General features: G+C 38.1%; 2 protein-coding genes across 5 annotated transcripts; one reads left to right on the top strand and one right to left on the bottom strand.

The window, feature by feature from the left end:
- The first annotated feature begins 1,575 nt into the window (after positions 1-1,575).
- Positions 1,576-8,417, top strand: zgc:113223 (tetraspanin). 4 transcript variants are annotated; one of them, XM_053683280.1, is made up of 8 exons: positions 1,578-1,653; positions 2,975-3,032; positions 3,132-3,256; positions 4,784-4,858; positions 4,946-5,041; positions 5,600-5,728; positions 6,720-6,881; positions 7,460-8,417. In XM_053683280.1, the coding sequence occupies exons 2-8, from the start codon at positions 2,990-2,992 to the stop codon at positions 7,553-7,555; spliced, it is 726 nt and encodes a 241-aa protein (XP_053539255.1). In that variant the 5' UTR covers positions 1,578-1,653; positions 2,975-2,989; the 3' UTR covers positions 7,556-8,417. The 4 variants fall into 4 exon arrangements, with proteins under 4 accessions (XP_053539256.1, XP_053539255.1, XP_017334527.1 ...); XM_017479038.3 differs by lacking the exon at positions 1,578-1,653 and adding an exon at positions 2,278-2,462; XM_017479037.3 differs by lacking the exon at positions 1,578-1,653 and adding an exon at positions 2,527-2,791.
- Positions 8,410-22,088, bottom strand: nwd1 (NACHT and WD repeat domain containing 1). Its single transcript, XM_053683282.1, has 19 exons — positions 21,660-22,088; positions 21,206-21,291; positions 20,418-20,534; positions 19,800-20,154; positions 18,447-19,704; positions 18,154-18,357; positions 17,858-18,017; positions 17,658-17,775; positions 17,416-17,580; positions 15,926-16,123; positions 15,617-15,739; positions 15,322-15,524; positions 14,930-15,190; positions 13,979-14,069; positions 13,720-13,868; positions 13,240-13,513; positions 10,582-11,135; positions 10,336-10,441; positions 8,410-8,714 (listed from the first exon to the last, which is right to left on the bottom strand). Exons 1-19 carry the CDS (start codon positions 21,766-21,768, stop codon positions 8,410-8,412), a joined length of 4,836 nt encoding a protein of 1,611 aa, XP_053539257.1. The 5' UTR covers positions 21,769-22,088.

The following is a 22,088-nucleotide window of genomic DNA, read 5'->3' as shown; positions in this document are numbered from 1 at the left end:
AGGTGTTCTATTTCAGTCATCACTAATGCTTCACTGTACTATGACGTCACTAATCACTATGAACGACACATCACTAGTTCCTACTACTGGTTGCCATAGTAACATGGGTGGCGCATCTAGCATTCCACTTTTGACAACAAACCAGTTTTTTTGCTGCTAAAATAAAACATTCTGGAGGGAGATTGCAACAAAAAGTGAGTATGTTTCATAATTATTTCTTTATTTATTTTTGCTTTGAAGCCACTAAAATCCTAAACTAATCTAAGCAGTGGCGTGCGGTCAGGGGAGGTGTCATCATGAAATGTAAAAAACAAATAATGATTTAAAAAATAAATAAATATTAGTCCACTGATCTGTGATAGAAATGTAATTATTGTATGATACCAATCATTCCAATGATTTTTATAGTCAATATCGCTGAATTTGTGTATTTTACTGTTCAAATACGGGGGAAAGACGCGAACGGAGGCAGCGACGAGCTGAGCCTCCTCTCGGATTGCGCAATCCCTCACAAACTGGGTTGAGCTGCTCTTTTTTTTTTTATCAACTTGAGCACATGCAATTGATCTCTCTGTATGTAATTCATTTATTTCCATTTCCTGTTTTTACACGTTTAATTTTCCCACATATGATTTTTCCTAAAATGTCATTATTTTACACATGACTAATTTATAATCACATGTGGACATTTTTACATATAGTGTGTGTGTGTGTGTGGTGGTGTGTGTGTGTGGTTTTTCATTCATACAATTTGTTTATTTACACGTGATTTATACACGATTCATTTTTTTTTGTTAATGTGACTTTACTGTTTTTTAAATATGTTAATGTGAACTCACATATTATTCACGTAAGCGCTTGCTAAATGTCTTTCCTCAAGGGTGGACGTCATGAGCAATTTCATATTCTGTTTTGATTCAGCAGACTGCTGAAACCATGAAATGTAAAACCTTTACTATAACTTGTAGGGGCATAATGATACACTGTGGTCATGACTGGATTCACAGTATTGGCTTCACAATTCAGTTTGATTCTCAGAATATTTTCAACCAAATTTAAATTTAGAAAAATGATGACTGTTAAGACTTCTTTTTATATTATTATTATTTCTGAATCATAGACCATGCAAAAAAAGGTGCATTTTTGTCTGTAAACTAAAACTGTAAAACTAAATAAGTCAAAAATTGCTATGCCTGAGGTGTCATTTTGGCCTGAAATAGAGCTCCAAAGTTGACTAAAATGCCTGACTTCCACTGCTTCTTTCTCAGGCACTATAGATATAGGCAACCATGTGGAGCTGGTGTCATTTGAAAGCTAGTGAAGAGCTCTTTTTAATAGTTATAATGAGCTTGTGTAAGCTTATAACCTATAATGCATGTCAGTCATTGTGATCCAGAGCTATCAGGCCCAGTGTCCTCTCAATATATTATAACTTTGTTGCACAGACTGGGGCTCCTGGTGTTGAAACAGTGCAATTGTTTGCACTTCCTCAGTGGTGGAATGAACTTCCAAACTCAATCCGGACTGCATCTAAAGACCCACCTCTTCCGTGAACACCTAACCAACCCATTAAAAAAAATAATAAAATTACTCTGGCACTTACACCTCTACTCTGTGCACTTTGCTTCTTCTGGAACTCAATTAACGGATCCTGTATGGTAGCACTACTTGTATTGTTCTCTGCTTGATATATCGCTTTGCTTGTATTTTCTCATTTGTAAGTTGCTTTGGATAAAAGCATCTGCTAAATGAATAAATGAAATATGCAATTGCATTAGATGCATAATTAAGAGAATGCTGATTTCCACGTTTAATTTTTTGGGGTGTTGTGATTCACTGTGACGTATCACAATGCATTGTTGCCTATTAGTGTGTGCTTAGTCGGTCTGTAATATATCAGACAAATCATGGAAATGTAATGTAATGTAAGTGTAGCTTTGCTGAGGGGGTGTGGGAGATAAACCAAAATCCTTGGTAATTTGTATACTATATTTTCTTCAAGCCAACTTGGAAGGGAATTTCTAATGGACTATCTTGCTAAGTAGTTAACAGACTAATGTGATGCAGTGAAGCGATTGTGTAGAATGTGGCAAAACTATGTTAGTAACTATTGTATTGATTATGTTTACACTTATATACATCTTGATCAATCAAATTTTCCATTGCTCAGATCACAAAGCCTTCTTGTACTTTTGCTACTAGAACATTCATTTATGGTGATTCATTCCCTCAGGACTTCCATGGTTTTCTAACATATTACTTTCAAGCTATAGCACTGGAACGGTCCTTAAGGTGGCAGTACAGCAAGAAGAACTTGCTCATTAAAAACAGTATGGAAAAATACAGATCTGGAGTAGTAGTGGACCAATTGGAAATGGAAGAATAAATATGTAGTCTGCTGTGGGATTGAGGACAGGTCCACAGTTACTGTTGTACACTAATTGTATCCTGCTCTATTTCATGTAAGCTTTGTATAAATGATTCAAGTGTATTTCTTTTGCTAGTCATTTCAGTATATTATGAAGAATGATATTTTATTCATGTGGAAAATGTATATGAGAGTGAAGTACAGCTCAGGTTACAGGTGGATTGATAATGTCAGGCAGCTATTCGGAACAAGACGTTACATGTCTGTAGTGTAAAAACAAGGAACTGAAAAGGCTATGTGGGACTATGCTCAAATCTCTTTTCATTTGCTTTACAACTTAGCAGAAAATAAAAGTAAATATCAGTAATGACCGCTTACAAAGCTACTAAGTACATTCTGTTTATGTGCTGCTACATATTCTGGGTAAGTCATTTTTATAATATCCATGGTGTCTTATTATTATTATTATTATGATTATATTCTGCAGAATTCCACTTTGCCATGAAAGTATGGAATGAGAAGAAATTCAGTTAGTCGTTTAAAATGCAGTGTTTTATCTAATATTTTGACTACAGAAACATGTTTATTTAAGATTTTTTTTCCAAGGTGGCCGGTGGGGTTATGATTGCTGTGGGCATCTATGCTAAAGTAGCCAAGGAAAACGGTACTGAATTGCCCTTATCACATGAACTGCCTTTTTCAACCTGCTACATACATAGTGTATTGTTGGAATTGAGCTTACAGAAAGTATCATGCTTTACAGATGTAGTGGATACTTTGGCAACAGATCCAGCTCTGCTGTTGCTCACTGTAGGATCCCTCACATTCATCATTACATTCTTCGGGTGTTTCGGGGCACTGCGAGATGGTGCCATACTGCTGAAAATGGTGAGAAGGCTGTGACATGCTGTACTTGATTCATTGGCAATGTCTTGCATGATTGAAAGTAATAACCAAACCTGTTGTTTATTATGTATTACATTTCAAGTAATGTATTTCATCTTGACAAGATTTGGTAGAATTAATAAGCACTTATTAAATAGAATATGCCTTTGGAATCAGATGGAAAGACTTTGTTTTGTTTTGAACTTTATTTGGTACCCTTTGGTAACATTGATTGTTTGGCTTTGTGTTCATGTACAGTACGTGCTCTTTGGTGGTGCAGCTTTAAGGCTTTGCATTTCAGAATTTCTGTCCGCAGTAGGGATGTAACTGAATATGAATACATTACTCGGACTGGAGAGATAATGGATACAAATATAGATACTAATGGAAATAGGAATAGGAGGCACACTACTGAAGGAAAACTCAATAGAAAGGTTCACAGGGCATCTGGTTGAGACTAGAGCTGTGCACAGAGATTTATGGGAGAAACAAAGACAACAGATAGGAATGCGTGCAGCACTGCATGATACATTTACAGCTTTCATTCATTCATCTGTAGGAAGTGCCTGGTCAGTGTTGCTGTGGTTTAAATTGGGCTACTATCCATCAATCCATCTTCTACCGCTTACTCGTTCTTCAGGGTCGCGGGGATTGGGCCACTAGTTTGTTTATATTTTCAGCAAGAGAACGGTTTAGAATGGTTAGAAAATACTGGCAAACGTACAAACTAAAAAGAATAACCACAAGCGTGGGGATTAAAAAACAGTCCGACACGCATCTCAAATTGAGACAAATTATGAACTAGAGTGATGTAACTGAGGTTGAGGCACACACCATGCTGACAGTGCTGGTATTTCTTTCTTTCTGGATTTTCTACCTTTGGGTTTTTTCCACTGTTTCTGAGAATAATAATAATAATAATAATAATAATAATAATAATAATAATAATAATAATAATAATAACAAACAACCTTCAGGTTTAGGCCACACCTACTTTGGGTTTAAAATCAAATACAGGTTCTGATATTTGTCATTGGGTTACACCCCTAATCTGCACATATACATTAAAACACTTCATAATACATAATTAATACATTCAAAAAATCTTGATGCTTTTAATATTGAAGAATTAAATATAGATTATTTTGGATGTCACTGTTTCTTTTCTTCATTATGCACTTAGACATAGACATGAGATTACTTTGCATCCTTAGGACAAAATATCAAAATGGTTAACTAATGTATGCTATTAAAGTATATTAATAGTTTGAAATGTTTATAAGACAGAGAGGATCATAACTATTACCGAAGCCATTTTTCTGTTGACCTTTAAATAGCTTTATAATAGCAGCAAATGTTTGGTTGTTTTTTACCCCAAGAACATAATGGGATGCAAACGTTTGCACTGATTATTTCAGTACATATAGACACTCATAATTTCTGTGTTTTTGGATTCATTTTGTTGAGTTTTTTCCCCCCAAATGTCTAATTCTGCATATTCTACATAGTATTTTTTAATTATATTTTCAGTTTTTAGGAATTTTAATGGTCATCCTGTTCCTGCAAATCGCTGCTGCTGTTCTGGGCTTTCTCTTCTCAGACATGGTACACAGTCAATCTGTCAGATTAATCTGTAATTAATCGCTTGATTTAAACGATTCTTTAATCGGTTTGTCTCTAACCCTCTTTCAGGTTCTAAAGAGGACAGAACTGCTAATGAAGAAAGCCATCGTATTATATCGAGAGGACATGGATTTAGAAAATGTGATTGACTTTGTGCAGAAAAAGGTCAAAAATCTTTATATATATATATATATAGACATGCTCATTCTTTATTTTTATTACCCCCCCCCCCCCCCCCAACACACACACACACATTTTAGAATAATAATAGTCATCAAAACTCTTGATTCAGAGGAATTTCCCTGAGATGCTTTTAAAACAGTATTAAAAGAGTTCACACCTACGCTGGACTCTTATTGGCTGGTTTTCAGAATATTTCGCTCCAAATGAAATGAATATGTTAGCCCAATTATATTTTTATATGTAATTATAGAACACCGATTTCAAACAATTAATCATACACCTTCAGATCAAAAGGTTTTTAAGATCATGAGAAACAATTCAGTCGAGTGTCTCCAAACTTTTGACCGGTAGTGTATATATATATATATATATATATATATATATATATATATATATATATATATATATATATATATATATATATATATTTATTTATTATTTCATTTTTTTCAAGAATATGAACAAGGCTTTGCACCTGGAATCAAATGAATGAACAGTGCATGCAATGTAATCTGGTTAATCTTTGTTTATGCACTGCAGTTCCTATGTTGTGGAGTGAATTATTACTCAGACTGGTCTCAGAACGCATATTTCAACTGCTCTGTGAATAACCCTAGTCTGGAAGCCTGTGGTGTGCCTTTTTCCTGCTGTGTACGACAGCAGAATGAGGTAATGCACCCGACACAGATAACCACCAAATTAAACAGGGCAGAGTGTATTATGCTGCCTCACGACACAGCATGAGCAGCAGTTCAAAAAGGGCAGGGATTCACAGATGACCATATTGGGGGGGGGCCAATGGGATGTCAAAGTATGTTATAGACCAAAAAACGTATAATGCGGTTTGCCAGAACTCACACAGCAACATCCGGTGAGGTTTCTTAGGCCAAAAGACAAATATTCTGTAACAATTTCTGTAAAAACTGCAGGGTAGACTAGTCATACATAGTCATTGTGTGACTATTTCAGACTTCTTATGTTTTACCAATATACCGTTGTCAAACTATAAGCCCCTACCAACCTCTTTTCATATGCATAATTGCCAAGTCAGCTTAATTAAAAAGTTACTTTATGATAGTGTTTATCAGAAAAGTCTCTATGCAAGCAAAACTTGTGTTTATCCATTTCCTAGAAATTTCTCATGCGAACCTGTAAATAACCAAGTTCTGAAAAGCTGAAATTGCATTGTTCAGATGCATGTTGTGTAAAAATAAATAAATAAATAAATAAATAAAGATTGGAAGTAAAGTGTAGATTTTAATCATCCAAGATCACTAATTGGTTTTCATGGTATTGTTAATGATAGTCTAGTGCTTTGTGCCAGGCTCATCCCCACAACCTTTTTCCCCTTCATCCTCCCTTAGAACTTCAGCAAAGGGTCATTTCATTGATCATGGTTGTTGGTGTCGGGCGTTAATCCTCTCCATCTTATTCTTTTCCCTTCCTTTCCTCTCCTATCTCCATGTCTTATTTAGGTAAGGAAAATCCTCTTGCTCTTTGCTACATTTAATGCCTCTGTTATAAAATAATCAAATGTATATATCTAGGGTGGGAGTCTTACTCAGTGCATCACAGGCAAAGGAAGATCTACATACTTTCCAGTGAATTTTAAGAAAATGTGTCATTTTCATGTGTATTAAGCGTTATGTTTTCTTTGCAGACTGTGTTCAATTCCATGTGTGGCTACAAATCTCAGGGGATGGAAGAATCCTTAATCAAGCAGCGCATTTATGTCAACGGCTGCCTGAACAAAATAGTGCTGTGGGGGAAACAGAACCTGCTGCTGGTTGGAGGGATCAGCATCGGCTTGCTCTGTCTCGAGGTGAGACATGCCTATAAACATTTTATTATTTTGCATGTTTCTCTGGAAATTCACAGAAATGGTATTGGTTAAAGTTGACTCACACACCATGAATGTATTGAAACATTATTGTACCATGCCTTAAGGCAATGCATTCCCGGTGGGAAATCTTGTAGTGACAAGTGTGTGCTTTCACAATTACAGCACAGGAGCAAAAAGCAAACAGCAGCATGATAATATCAGATTATGCACAAATTTATTAAAAATCAGGTAAAATAAGAGTCAACTGCAGGTGGTTAAGATCTTGACTCCGATCAAGGAATAACTCATAAACACAGCAACATAGCATCTACATTGTAATTTAAGGAGCAAGCATCACATCAAAATGTAATATTTTTTTTAAGTCTGATAAATATAACAGTGCATGATTATATATCAACTGCATAAAAATCTTGATTATTGTACATCATCAGCATATAATCTTGATTTTCACAAACAGTAAAAGGTTTGAAAAGTCATACGACACAGGTGTAGGTAGCACTAGTGCATGTAAACCAGGTTTCATGGTTTATTAATGGTGCTTTTGAATTGTCTTTCAGATATGTATGATTTCATTGGCAGCTGCTCAGCTCATCCAAATCCAGAAAAAAGGAGAAGAAAAAAGCAAATCACAGGCCAAACAAGAGGTGGATTAAACTCTTGCCAAATGTCTAAACCCATTAGTGGCATAACGATTTCATAATATGTACAGTATATCTGAAATCGTACATTTATAAGCATATATGCATGCGCAGGAACTACTCAGTCCCTCCAGGATTTTGCGATCGCAAATATGAATGCAAAATCAAGCAAACTCCACAATATTCGGAGGAGCTTGCAATTTTTCAAAATGATCGCAGATTTTCTGCAGATTTGGGCCAAGACGCATCATGTGATGTCACGTCGACACACATTCATCCAAAGCCCTCTTCGATTCGCATGCATCGAACGTGAGTACAGCTAAAAAGTCTCATTTACCAACAAACATCACTGCGAAAAACCGTGAAAAACGATTTCGTCCAGTTGCAACTCGCCAATTCAAGCAGTTTTCCGCAAAAAAAGCACAAAAAACTCATGCAAAATCAAGCAATTTTGGCTGCAACAATTACAACAATGCTCTGCGAAATCCTGTACGGACTGATTACTCACATGTAAACATTGTCTGTAAGTAGAAACTGCTTTTTAAAAATTAAGGCTGTTGATTAATCTTTTAATTATTTTGTCCTTGTAAATGAGCCCTTGATTGTAGATGTTTTATAACGAGACGACTTGTACATACATTGTTAAAATATGAATGTTGGGATTCATGTTAATTTTGTACGAAAAGAAATGATCGGAGATTATAACATGCTTTTAAACATCAATAGTATCAAACGCATTTTCAATACTCAGTCATTGTTTATCATGTGCTTGCAATGCAGTCCTGATATTTGTTTTTTTCAGAAATGAAATAGTACTGATTACTAAAATGAATAATGCTCAACGAATAAAGCCACAAAATGCTGGTTTCTCATAGAAGGACACATGTGCTGGACTGTTTAGTCTTGAGAATGCTCATGAAGTTAAACTGAGCTGGATTGTAACCGTAGAGCCCTGTAATCTCGGAGTGAGGTGTCTCTAGACTCTTCTCACGTGAAGTAACGCGATAGTGAGCTCTGAAGTTACGGAGCGGGTTGTAGCCTTGAGTCAGTGTGTTTGGACAGTGGAAGCCCTCCTTGATGAAAGAGCCAAGCTGTGAAATGGCTACAAAGCCATCCTTGTAGGGTGCAATCCTGATGACTGCAGCATAAACATACTGGATGTATAAAAGGGATCCTAGAACAACAAGTGAAGTCACAATAAAATTATGCAGTGAACATGTAGGCTATAATAAAACATATGAGGGCAAATTACTTTCTAAATTGATATGTAGATATAACTGATTAACTGTGTTATAAAAGTACCATCAATACTCTCAGAAAAGCATGCTGTGATCTAATCGATCATGGTATCATTAGCAATACATTGTCATACGGCCTTGCACTACAGACTCTTTTCAAGCGCAGTTGAAATCTTTGAGGCTTTTCAGTGAATCATTCAAATCGAATCAAATCACTTGAGTCTGATCTTCTAAAAGGTTCATTTACATTCATTACCAGATTCTTTCAATTCTGCTTACAGCTACGTTAAACTATTTCTGTGAGAAGAAAATTATTATTATTATTTTTTAAACAATCTGAAACAAGTAAACCTAACTCGTATCAGTGAGACTTTTTGGAACGTCTTATTCGCTTTGGTTTCAGTCCATTTTGTAAGTCAGTCGTTTGGGTTTGAGTTCATGTTCAGTGAGTCATTTGAATAATTGTTCAGTTTCAGGATTACTTTTGGGTGTTTAGTCAGATTTCTTCAGCCTCCTTTGATAAATCAGGCTATTTGCTCATGCCTGAGTCAGTAATTCTTGGGATTTGAAACAGCAAAGGAACAGAAACAAAACAGACTCAGATAATGGAAGTATTTACTTGCTGACTTTAGTGACTCATTAAAAAAAAGTCAGAAGTATTCACTGTTAAAAAAAAAAAAAAGAAAAAAAAGAAAGAAAACAACCAATTGCTGCAAATTTACCGTATTCGTTTTACAGCAAAATACTGTTTTATGATTTTACAGGATTGTACTGTAAACAATTTGCTAGTTAGACAGGGGGAGGGGGGGGGGGGGGGGTTGGGGGATGCAATGCATAGTGGAATATCTAACGTTTTAGGCAGGAGTGAGAATGGCAACGATTCACTGCGAGATTAGTGGATTGTTTTTCTTACCATAATTTTAGCGACTCTTTTATGCTAATTTTGGTTTACTAAAGCTCTGAAATTGGACTTTTAGTGCGAGTTAATTGAATTAGAGATGTTTCAATCAGTGCATAGTATCTGAGGGAAGTGGTGACTGGTTTAGTCTTTGAGCTACAGATCAGAAGGTTGAGAGTTCAAATCCCAGCACTGCCAAGCTGCCATGGTTGATTCCTTGAGCAAGACCCTTAACCTTCAACTGCTCAGTTGTATTCTGCCTCAGTTGTAAGTCGTTTTTGGATTGAAGAGTCAGTGGGTTATATTTTAGTTTATATAATAATTATATAAGTATTCACAGTAACTGCACTCTGCTTCCGGTAAATTAATTATAATTATTTTAGTATGTTACTGAAAACATTCAGTGATGTACTGTAAAAACTACAGTAATTCACTTGTAAATATATTACAGTGCTTGACTCTAAAAACATGTTTTATGTTTCACATCTACTGTAAATTGACAGTACTTTACTGGCAACTCTGCTGCCAGTGTATCTACTATATTTTCCCCTCGGTTAATATTTATATTTATTTCAAGGCACGTTTATATCACTCTCACTATTCACAATCGACTTTGCTCACTGTATCCTACCTTCAACTACAACATTAACAATACTGACCTGTAGAAACATCCCAGACTTTGATGGTTTTGTCCCGAGAACCAGTGAACACGTACTTATCGTTTACAGAGAACGCTGCACACAGAATGCCCTCGAAATAGAAACCCTGTGTAACGATATAGACACACAAGCACTGTCAGAGTTATATATGAATAATGTGCAATTTCGAATGTATCTGTAGTGTTCTTGAAGCAGGTGCAAATTAAAAACCTTCTTTAGTGTCACTATTTGGGATTGTTTTACCACCTTGTACTCCATAGTATGGTCCAGCAGCACAGGACTCATATTCCAAAGCTTCTGGACACAGTCCTCAGATCCTACCAGAGCATGTTTATCCCAGTTACTCAGTGCAATGCAGGTGATCGCAGCCCTGTGCTGATCCAGCTCTGCCGTTGTGGCGCTCTTGAAGTCATAGATTGCCACTTCCCCTCCGAAAGTGCCATACAGGAGTCTACAGTCGGGCAGCAAAGCCATGGCTGATACAGGCAAGTGAAGCAGGGAGAGTGAGTAGTTATGGATTGGACCCTCGACGCATGGGAAGCTGTCTCTTGCGGTGATCTCGAACAAGCACACCATGTCCTTATAGGCCACGGCAATCTTATCTTCCCTGGGACTGATGGCCATGCTGCGCACAGTGGGCAGACTCTCTGGAGGAGGAAGGCACAGGGTCTCTTGGGGAAAGGCTAAAGGGTAGATGAGTACAGTACCGGTGCAGAGGCCGCAGAAGAGAAGCTGCTTCTCTTGTGCCAGTTCCATGCAACACACCTCTGCGCACACGTCCATTGTATCGGAGGACATACCTGAGGAGCATGCATGTAGTTTCAGTTGGATGTGTGTGTGTCATTAGTTTAAACCAGCAATGGAGATATTCTAGGAGTGGGCATTACAGTAAAAAAAAATAATAATAACACACTTCAAACTCAAAGACTTCTTCACAGTAAGGGATATGCATCATGATGAGGGCCACATCTTGTTATAAGCAGTATAAGTGGGTGCTTATGGCCCCCAGACCACCAGGGGGCCCCCATGATTTTTAAAACAGACATGCAGATCTGTTTAACAGATTATGAAGTGTATAGCTGCATCTGAATACCCCTATTACCCTACTGTACAGTAGGTGAAAAACAGTACACCAAAGGAGTAGCATGTCTGAATTCTCAGCATTCATAAAACAGTAGGTGAGAAATAGCCGGATGACCTCCTGCTTCCGCTGAGATTCTGAACTATGGAACCAATAGACACTGCGCTATCCTATAAGGCAACGGAACTGGCGCAGAAGAGCTGTCAGCTGTCGTGTTGGCTCTTTTTAAGTGCTATAGGTATTAAACGTTGTTCCATGTGGTTAAACCGTACTTGTTTAACAACACCTGGGTAAAGATTGTTAACTTGCCGTAGGTTTAAACAAGAAAAAAAAAAGTTTTTGCGGTTATTATGTGGTCATTCATCACATGACAATGCCAACATGGCAGATGTAGTATCTCCAGATTGTATTCATTGTACACATATACTGATCAGTACATACTGTATCAACAGCTGAGCAGTAAGCATTGAATACAAGTATTCATTGTACACGATTGTATCTACCTCGTATTGTATGTATTGTATTTAGTCAGATTCTCTGCTGTCTTGCTTCTGCTCATAGATGTAATTGAAATGGAAAAAGTTAGTCATAAATTAGCTAGCTAATTACTTCCTAGAATAATAAGTGTTAAGGATAAGACATTAAATTGCAAGAGCGTTACTATTAGTTATGACAATAGTGGCCTGTTGACTCATCCAAGATAATTCTGGTCATTCTTGCGTATAAAATATGATTGGTGTGAGTGGGGTAAGTAAGTTGTCACTTTGGGCCTCTAAATTAAACCTCTAAACTGTGAGTACCAGCAGAGTTAGAGGCCAGTGTGTATATATAGAACACATTTAAGTTCTGCTCACTATTACAGCACATCAAAATCAAATAAGAAAATATTACATTTAGCTCCATATCAATGCATCAATCTATGAGTGTGGGTTGTTAAAGTTTTCCTTATGAGGAACCCCTCAATACATTGTGCTGCATATGGTGTAGCATGATATACCATCTTGACATGCTATTTGCTGTGATTTTATGAAGAATGGGATATAGCTCATGGCTTACAATAGTACATGCATCTGGAGCAGAAAAAATATATAAAGTAGAGAAGAAAAAAAGCTAAATTATACTGGTAGGTTTGTCTTCTGTGCTATCATTAACATTAAACTAACTGTTTGCAGATGCAAAATGAAAGGTTGTAAAAGATATAGACTTTGATATAGACTATAGAAAGTTATTCATAGCATCCAGTCACTAGTAATAAATGCCCGATTAATCAGCTAGTAATTTTGATTCTGATTTCCTTTTGGTAGTTTCTGCTAGTAGTTACCCTCTATTTTTAAAGCACAATGACTATTTTTAAAGCACAATGCTACCTAGCGAGCTAATGCCATGTAAACAGTGAAGGCAAGTTAAGAATGATTACATTTTCCCCACACAGTTTGCTGCTGTTCTGTATAATGACAAGAATATGATTCTGTAAGATGAGCTGAAACAAAAAAAAAAGCGTTGTAATGAAGTTTGCTGAATGATGTTCTTCCATAATTGCATAAATTAGCTTCGCTATTGTATTAGAAGGAGCTAACAAAAGCATAAAGTGTTAATACTGAACAGCCTGCAGCTGCAGTGTTGCCAATTATGTCTATATTTTACACCAATAATACGTCTGCAATAATCTGTTCATGTGTAATGTGTAAATGTAAAAGTATTTTGGTGCGAGTGCACAGGGTGATACTGTGTGTGATACACTGTGGACACTTCTTAAAGCCCAAAAATAGCAGTGAATGCTACTTCTATTAAAACTATTTTTAAAAAATATCAGTGTGGTTTACCTTCAGAACAGTTCCATGCGAACACCTTGGCCCTGTCCTCTTCTCTGATGAAATGTACCGTGCTGCCATCTTTGGATATTACCACCCTCGGGCAGTTGGCAGGAATACCGGTCTGGATTTTGTGTTTGGGATCGTAGTCTAGCTGCCACAGTTTGAGGTGACCAGACCTGGTTGAGGCTGAGATGATTGTGCTGTTGTACACAGACACGAAGGTGACAGGAGATCCCATACCACTGAAGGAGTCGAGGAGGTGTCCAGTGACTAAACCCCAAACCTTCAATTGACAAGCACAACATCTCACATCTGATAAAATATTCCCTGTTTTATGTGATACAGTGCAGTCAAGTCAGCTTTCATTGAAATAATCCAGTAAATGAAGTCATTTATTTGTCTTTCTTTCATTGCTCCAACTGAACGCTAAAATGATTGAATCATTAGGTTAAAAACCTATTTCAGAGGTGGCATCTGTGTGAAACTGACCCGTATGATTTGATCCTGTGATCCCGTAACGACTTTACTTCCTTGGCTGAATGAAACAGCTGATAAGACTGTGGCTTCATGCTGGAGCTCCTGGGTCTTGTGCACAGACTCTGGATTCATATGTAGCACAGCCAGTGTTCTCTCACAGCCTTCGTGCAAGAAGATGATGATTTTAGTCTGCATGTCCTCTCTTTTACTTTATCTCATTGTGATCTGAGTACATTGTTTAATAAAATGATGCTCAAAAAAAAAAAGTTACCTGCAAAGAGCACATTTTCATCTTCTGAAGTGCACATAAATGAAGCGGGTGCAGGAAGCTCAACTTCACATACAGAACCACTGGCTGAGACCTAGAGATAAAGTTCAAATGGAAGGTTACAATGAGGTACAATGATGGAAATGTTTGCAAAATTAGGACTCCGCATGGGTGTGTGTGACAGTTTGGGAAAACGCATTAAAACTGTCTGTAACATCCTTTGATGTCTATTCTTTCAGAAAACAAAAATATAGTCGTCCCCTATCCAAACCAATGTAGAAATGTTTATTATTATTTATTATTATTATTATTATTATTATTATTATTATTATTATTATTAACTTATGTTCTTGTCTAGATAAGGAGCCAGTTTAATAAACAGGCTTCAGAAATGATTGTAGGCTATGAATAAAGGCAGTTATAAAGATAGACATCATTTTCATTTTTTATTTATTGTTGATATTTTACTTATTATGTTAAAGTAAATGCAAATTATATTAATATACATCATGTTTATAGGTGGCATTTTTTGACATGCATGTTACTAAACTGGCATTCGAGATGGAAAAATTAGTGCCAGAGGAAAGCGGTGGGGTTCCGGAGAAGATATTCTAGCTATTTGGGCCAAAAAACAAACACAAAACAAGACAAAACAGAGACACAACACAAACTATCTTTAAAAAAAATATATTTACATGGTTAGTTAATCATTTGCTTATTATTCAGCACCAGCTCTGTATTCGTCATGCTTGTCCTTGATTCCACCACACAAGTGTTGTTTATTTGTTCATTTGCCATCATGATATGTCTCATGAATGAGGTACATTTACAACATTTAGTGTGTAACTAATTGCGTAACAAATAGAAAACATACCAAAATATATTAATTTCCCTTGGATTCCGATTAGGCAAACATACTTATCAGTGAAAAAGAGTCCTTAAATTGAATTTTACCATATTCACTGAGCACTCCTGAGATGCAATGAGGAGTTTTCCATGTCGGGGGAGTGAAAGCACACTGGATACAGTGAAACCCTGAGCGCAGGTGAGCTTATTGTAGGATTTTTCTAGGCCAGTATTTGAATCAAAGATCCAGATTTGGCCATCACTGGACATGACTGCCACCTCATCCGCCAGTGCACTAAGGATTGAACACTCTCCTTTTACATCAATTTCATAAAGAAGCTCTCCAGTGTCTAAATTCCATGATTTGACCTACAGTATACACAACAGTGAGAGAAGATTGAATACGTGAATATGTTTAGTAGCGGAGTAACATTCTATTCTAACAAGTAAACTGGGTTCTCTGTATAAAAGGGTAGAAGCTATGTGGAAAGCTGTCGCACTTGTCCCTGTGTGTTGGACAAGACCATTGCTTTGGGCTCAAGCACAATGATCTGTTCAGTAGGCCAGGGTTGTACCGAGACCACAGCAGGAATGCTGAAGAGCTGTTTCCCAGTGAGCAGACTCCATTTTCTAAGAGAGCCATCAAGTCCAGTAGACAAGCAGTGTTCACCTTTCTTTACAAACTTCACTGACTGCACTGTACCTGCACAGAGAAAATGTATAAGATGGCACATAAGGTCATATTTGTACTTTGTGTTTGGTCTAAAAAGGTGACAAACATGAGAGTCAGCAAACCTGTGTGTCCGTCAATTGTATGAAGCATCTCAAGACACTTTAGGTCCCATGCAATCAACTCTCCATCCAGTGAACCTGCTATCAGTAATTCTCTCTCCAAACATAGATCTACTGCAGTAATCCCTTTGTAAACAATAGAGAAAAGACATCAATCAATATGGGGGTGGGCAATGAGTTATCAGTGAGTAATCAGCCCTAGTGATTATAGTTACAGAAGCAATCTAGATCCCTAGAGTGCTTAGGAAATAATATCAATCAAACTCAAAGTAGTAATCAGCTGCTTTTAAAAAAGCACTGTCCGTAACATACCTTTTGCCGAACCACTGAGGGTGTTTATCAAAGGTCCTCCAGGGGGTTGTAAGAAGCTACTCTTGGGCACAAGCACCGGGTCTGCACAGGAAGCAAACCGCTCGTTGCACTGCGAGCATAGGCGCCCAATCAGCGAAGGGTACTCAGGAGCCAGAGCCTGAAGCCTGGCAGTGATCTCAGTGAATAGAAGGAGCGAGTCTTTAAAAAGATCAGTTTAGGTTAGTTCATAGTATACTGAATCTTTGTAGGTTCTAATCTGAATGAACAGTGATAATGGGGGTAAAACAAGAAGTTTACTAACTATAAGTATAATAAGTAGGGATGTTTTGATGCTTTGATATTGGCATCAATCTGTAAATGATTACCAACATCTGATACCATACGAAACTGTGTGATGTAAACCTAGTGTACTTTGCCATGCTAATGTTGTAATCCTTCAATACAAGTAACCTGAGTGATATCTTCCATCCATCCCATCCATTTTCTGTACTGCTTATCCACACAGAGTCACAGGGAGCCTTGAGCCTATCCCAGGGGACTCGGGGCCCAAGGTGGGGGACACCCTGGACCAGGTGTCAACCCATCGCAGGGCACAACTTCACACACACAAACACACACACTTACACACTATGGACAATTTGGAAATGCCAGTCAGCCTACAACACATGTTTTTGGACTGGGGAGGAAACCAGAGTACTCTGAGGAAACCCCCAAAGCACAAGGAGAACATGCAAACTCCACATACACAGGGCAGAGGTGGGAATCAAACCCCCAAGCCTGTAGGTGTGAGACAAACGAGCTGTCCTGACCATGCAGACCATCCATGAGCATGGTCATTAAAAATGAGTAGTATGGAGCAGGCAGTGAGAGAAACTGTCACGAACAAGAGCACTTTACTTCTCTGAGCACTGAACACTAAGACAGGTGCAGTTCAGGTCTATACATTTCGAGTCAAGGTGCATTTCATGGACTCAGGTTGGCCACCTTCAGGCTATCTCTTGAAGATACTGTTTAAAAGGCATAACATCACAACATAAAACTCAGTACAAGGACTTCATAGCTAGCAGCACCAAGATAAACAGAGCTGAATAAAATGCTCTATAATGGTTCTATGATTGCTTAATGCTAAGTAGGTTATTCATTTTAGTACCGCTATCGGTATCAACAAGTACCAAAAAACATGTATGCATAGAAAAAAAATAATATAGATACTATAATATAATATAAGATAAGATAATATAGATGCATCCCTAATAATAACAACTATTTATAAGAATGTTGAAATGTTTTCTTAATTATTATTATCGGGTTAATATTTACTAAGAATATTAGATAGGTATTTCTTAAGCCATTGTAAAAGCTTGTTTCGTGTCGGGCGGCGTAACATCACATCACCACTGTTCAATTATTTTCTATAACGGCGCATCCCACCATCATGTTTCATTCCTCACAGTAATAAAACCCTCACTACAAACCAGATCAGCACTCACCTGTGTGTCCATCGATGAAATCTATGGTAGGCTTCAGCAGTAGAAAGCAGTCCCTGATCAATTGGATCTCAGGACAGTCTATGATGTCAACACAGAGTGACAGGTCCTGAATTACACTGGCCACACCACAGCTGAGGGTCTTACAATACAACCAGTCCAAATTGCCTGCAACACGTATCACAGATAAGTAATGCATCAATAAATGACTTATTACATAAATCTGAGCGGTCACCAGGTCTAACCTAGCAACGAGTGACGCAGTTCCTCCCATTTGCCTGCATGTATAAGATGATAAGGCAGTTCGTGCAGCATTCTGAGATTGGCCACTCCTTCAGCATACCATAGGGGCTGATGCGGAACCTTTACAAAACAAAGTGCTGAACGGTTTAATGCAGTTTTAATTGGTGTGCTTTACAATAACATATAGTGTGCTGATGAGTACCTTTCTGTCAGCATTCAGTTGGGTACTCAGCGATGACAGAAGTATGGGTTTGAGCTTGCCCTGGCTCCACTGACCTGAGAAGTATTCACTGAGAACACTGTGCATTTGAACTCGGTACTCCACAGAAAGATACTTTGCCTTCACAATGTCAGTAAACTGCCTATAGAAGATGAAGCTTATTATACTTCAAGTTTCACAACTTTCACAATGAAATCACAGGTTTTTAAATTGTGTTGAAATAGATTCCTCTGGGAAGTACTGACAAAAAATCATAAACAAATAAAACTACACTTTACCTTCGGTTGAACACTAACACAATAATGCCATTTTCCCAACGCTCGACTAGGTGATCTCTTAGGTCATGTCTGAGGCGTGCCCAAAGAAGAGGAGGAAAGCGTATGAGGGTGTGGCTCGGGGGAAGCCGGCTCTGGTAGACCTCCGCCAGAACATCATTATCCACAGACAAGACATCACGTAGTTCTGCCTCCGACAAGCCACGTCTGTGAAGACATAGTGATGCGTTGTTTAATTTATTTATGATTTTACTCGAATGCAACTCAAAAGCAGTATAATTTTGCTAATAACCAACCTCGATAAGGTGATGTAACCCAGAGCGTGGCGGACAAGCTTCTCACCATGTTTTTTTTCCAGTGTCTGGAGAAACAGTGAGATTACTTCCTGAACCGAGCTGCCAAGATGAATATCAGACATGGAGGTGTAGGATGACCACTGCTTTGCCATGTCCACCATTAGCTTCAGATGCAAAAGACTTCCACTCTTTTGGAAGTTGCCAGTGATTGCATGTGTTTGCTCAGGCAGAAGTCTTCTTCCCGCACCGTTCAGACAGGCATTGATGATGTCCTGCCCTTGATCACAATTCAGTGGTTCTACTTCAAAGAAACATTTATCATCACTAACTAGAGTTTTCAATCTCTTGAAAGGAGACCCGTCATATAGGGTAGACACTACCAAATGTACATTAGGAGGAATTTCTTTAGGTATCCAATGCAATTTATGAGCATTGTTGGCCCGTGAGAGGTCATCCAAAGAGTCCAGGATGAGAACTAGTGTTTCTCCATCTTCAGACACTTTGTGCAGCATGGCATGGAAGAACTTTACCAACTTCTCATGTGTGTTTGCAGTCTTTGGGCAGGGAGTTGCCAGTCCCAAAGCTCCACAAACCTGTAAACAAATCCCCTTTAGGACAGAGTCTACATCTGAGCTGATGGGAGATGTTCCAAGCAGCCGGAGAACCACCACAGCTTGTGGATCTAGAACAGTCCGCATCTCCTGGGCCAGTTTACACAGCAGAGCGGTCTTACCAATTCCTGGATGCCCGTAGATTACGAGTGGTGCATGCTGTATATTTGTCGACTCCCACATTGTGAGGCAGAGCTTTGCCAGTGGACCATCTCTTCCAATAAAAATAGCACACTTGTCTTTACTGAGCCTTGCATGATGAAAAAGCTCCTGTTGAATCCACAGCCACCCCGGACCTGTTGGTGGAACAGATTGCTTGGCAATCCTCTCCTTTATCTGACATACAATCTGTTCACAGAATCTCTCCAGATACTCCTTGTGCTCCTTACGATTCACATCCATAGCATTTTTACTAAGCTCCAAGGTGAGATAACTTGAACACACACTGGAGATACGCTGTTTTAGTTTGGTCAAGAGTTCCTGGGCTTCAGTGTCTATGAGACCATCAGCTGTGACATCCAAGAACTTAGCATGCTTATGGCTTTCACTTTTCTTTAAATGAGGTAGTTCCCTGATAAAGATGACAGGTGAAAGCGTGTCCTGCTCTTGAGTTGAGAGAAAACTCTGCTCCATCTCCCATTCCGTCACTGTGTGGACATTAAGCAAAGCAAAATCACTCAGTGTAAAGTGACTATCATGAATGTTAGTGGTACTTTGGCAAACTGACAAAATATTGTCTCACTTGACTTGAAGAACTTGTGCTTCTGCTCTGCGCTGAAGTCGCCATCATTCTCGGCTTGCAGCGCTGCACTGCATAACAGCTGCAATAACCGAGCTTCAGTGAGATTCCAGGACAAAATGTCAGATTCATGCTGTGGTCTAGCCTCAGGTTTTGTATCATTATAATGAGGATAGTGAGTGGTGATTGGCTGAAGGACATATTTAGGGGGTACAGAGTTATCGTCTTTGATGAACCATTTCTTAAGTACTGTCAAGCCTTCTTGGTCCTTGGAAAGTTTTGAGAGCAGTAACTCAAACTCAATCTCTGATATGAGGTGTGGAATGAGTCTGTGTCCATACTGACTGCCAACCATAGCCTGTGATTATAAAGCAAACAAACAGCAAAGCATCTGGCTCACTAACTAGATGCAAGAATTTGTCAGTAAAGTTCTATGTATATATATATATATATATATATATATATATATATATATATATATATATATATATATATATATATATATATATATATATAGATAGATAGATAGATAGATAGATAGATAGACAGATGGATATAGGTATATATATGTAGATAGATAGATAGATAGATAGATAGATGCAAATGAATTACCACACTTACAATACAACTTGGTCCAAGCGACAATTTCTGACATGATTGGATCTCCCGAAGACACAGCTCAGTTGTTAGGTGATCAACAGTGACTGAATCCCTCAAACCCCACTGGAAATCCACAACCTAGTAGTATTTGAATTGTACATCCAGACATTATAAACAGCAGATTGAGAAACTGAATTTCAGGATTGATATCTCAAGCTGCAAAGGAGCGATCAATAAAACAATTCTCTCTCTATTACATTACTCACAGTAGAACATACTGTGGGGTCCAAAAGTCCGAGACCACATTGAAAATCTGTTTTGTTTTGTTTTATTTTAAACTGGAAAAGACAAAGGGTTAAGCTTTTTTTTTTTTTTATAATAATCAAGTTTGTACAAAAAGTCAGATTTTCCTTAAGTCATCAAATCATGTGTTCAAATGACACGCAGATGGATTCGATCCGAAATGGATGGTTTGGTTTTACACAACCTTGTGCAGTCTGTGCCAGCTCGAATGCACACCGTCATTAAAGTAAAAACGGGACATGCCAAATTCTCAGATTTTCCTAATTTCATGTTAAATTAATTAGAAAACATTAAATTAGAAAAGAATGCAAAGAGCAGCACTTTCACTAGTGGTCTCAGACTTTTGAAGCCCACTATAAGTATTTTTCTTCTTCACTTCAGGACGTCAGAAAATCAGCAGGAAGATCCTGTATTGATTTTTGCTTGACATTCTTGCCCTTGAAGACCAACTTCAATGGCAAGTTCTGACTTCACATGTATCAAATTACCCAGTATTCAGTACAAACCTCAAATACCAGGCCAAGACTTTGACAGTAGCTTTGTAACTCAGGATAGGCTTTTTCCCAAAAGGCATTTCGTTCAGTGTTAAGATCTGGCAAAATAAATAAATAAAATAAATAAGTGTAATATTAACAGAACTCATCTTGCTACATACACTAAATAAAAGAGAGTAAACAACCATGATAAATGAAAATTACTTGAAAATTGAAAATAACTGTTTTTCTGTTGATAATTGTGATTATATGGACAATCATTACATACATGTGCAAATGAAAAGAAAAGGGTTCAACAGAATGATCCAATTCTATAGTAATGAATTAGTATTTTAATTTCTATGATCGAGTCAACCACATATTTACCCAAAGAAATTTGCCAAGAAAGGGGAAAAAAAAGCTTTTAAAGCCACCTTTGTGAAATGACAAACCACTGTAAAGAAGAGCTCATCAGTAAAACCCCAACCTGAGACTGTTGAGCTGATGAACACTCGTACCACGCTGGACGAAGGCTCCAGACCATCCGAGTTGTGTCCGCGCAGCACCTCGACTCCCAGAGCTTCCCTCAGCTCCATCACCTTTCCCTCAGTGCACACCCTACAAACTTCAGCCCATCAGCTGCTCGTAGCAGTGCTCCACTGTGTAAAGACAGTCCTCAACTCAACACTACGGTTTTATTTGCACCGTGTAGCATGTGTAACCCTGAAACCCAAACGTAAAAAGACTTACCCTTGCGTGGGGAAACTCCACGCGAACCTGGAATACAGTCTGAGGAGTACAGCTCATCAACAAGTGTTTGTGCTCTACGCTGTTCGTCATTTCATCCACAGAGATCACGTACGCCAGGAGGAACCTTTGTTTACCACATCTCCCTGGCCTGGTGATGGCACCCTGG

This window comes from Ictalurus punctatus, chromosome 10 (genome assembly GCF_001660625.3).
Source record: "Ictalurus punctatus breed USDA103 chromosome 10, Coco_2.0, whole genome shotgun sequence".
NCBI classification, from domain to species: Eukaryota; Metazoa; Chordata; class Actinopteri; order Siluriformes; family Ictaluridae; genus Ictalurus; species Ictalurus punctatus.
Note: the sequence above shows the minus strand (reverse complement) of the source record. Positions and strands in the feature narration are given on the sequence as shown.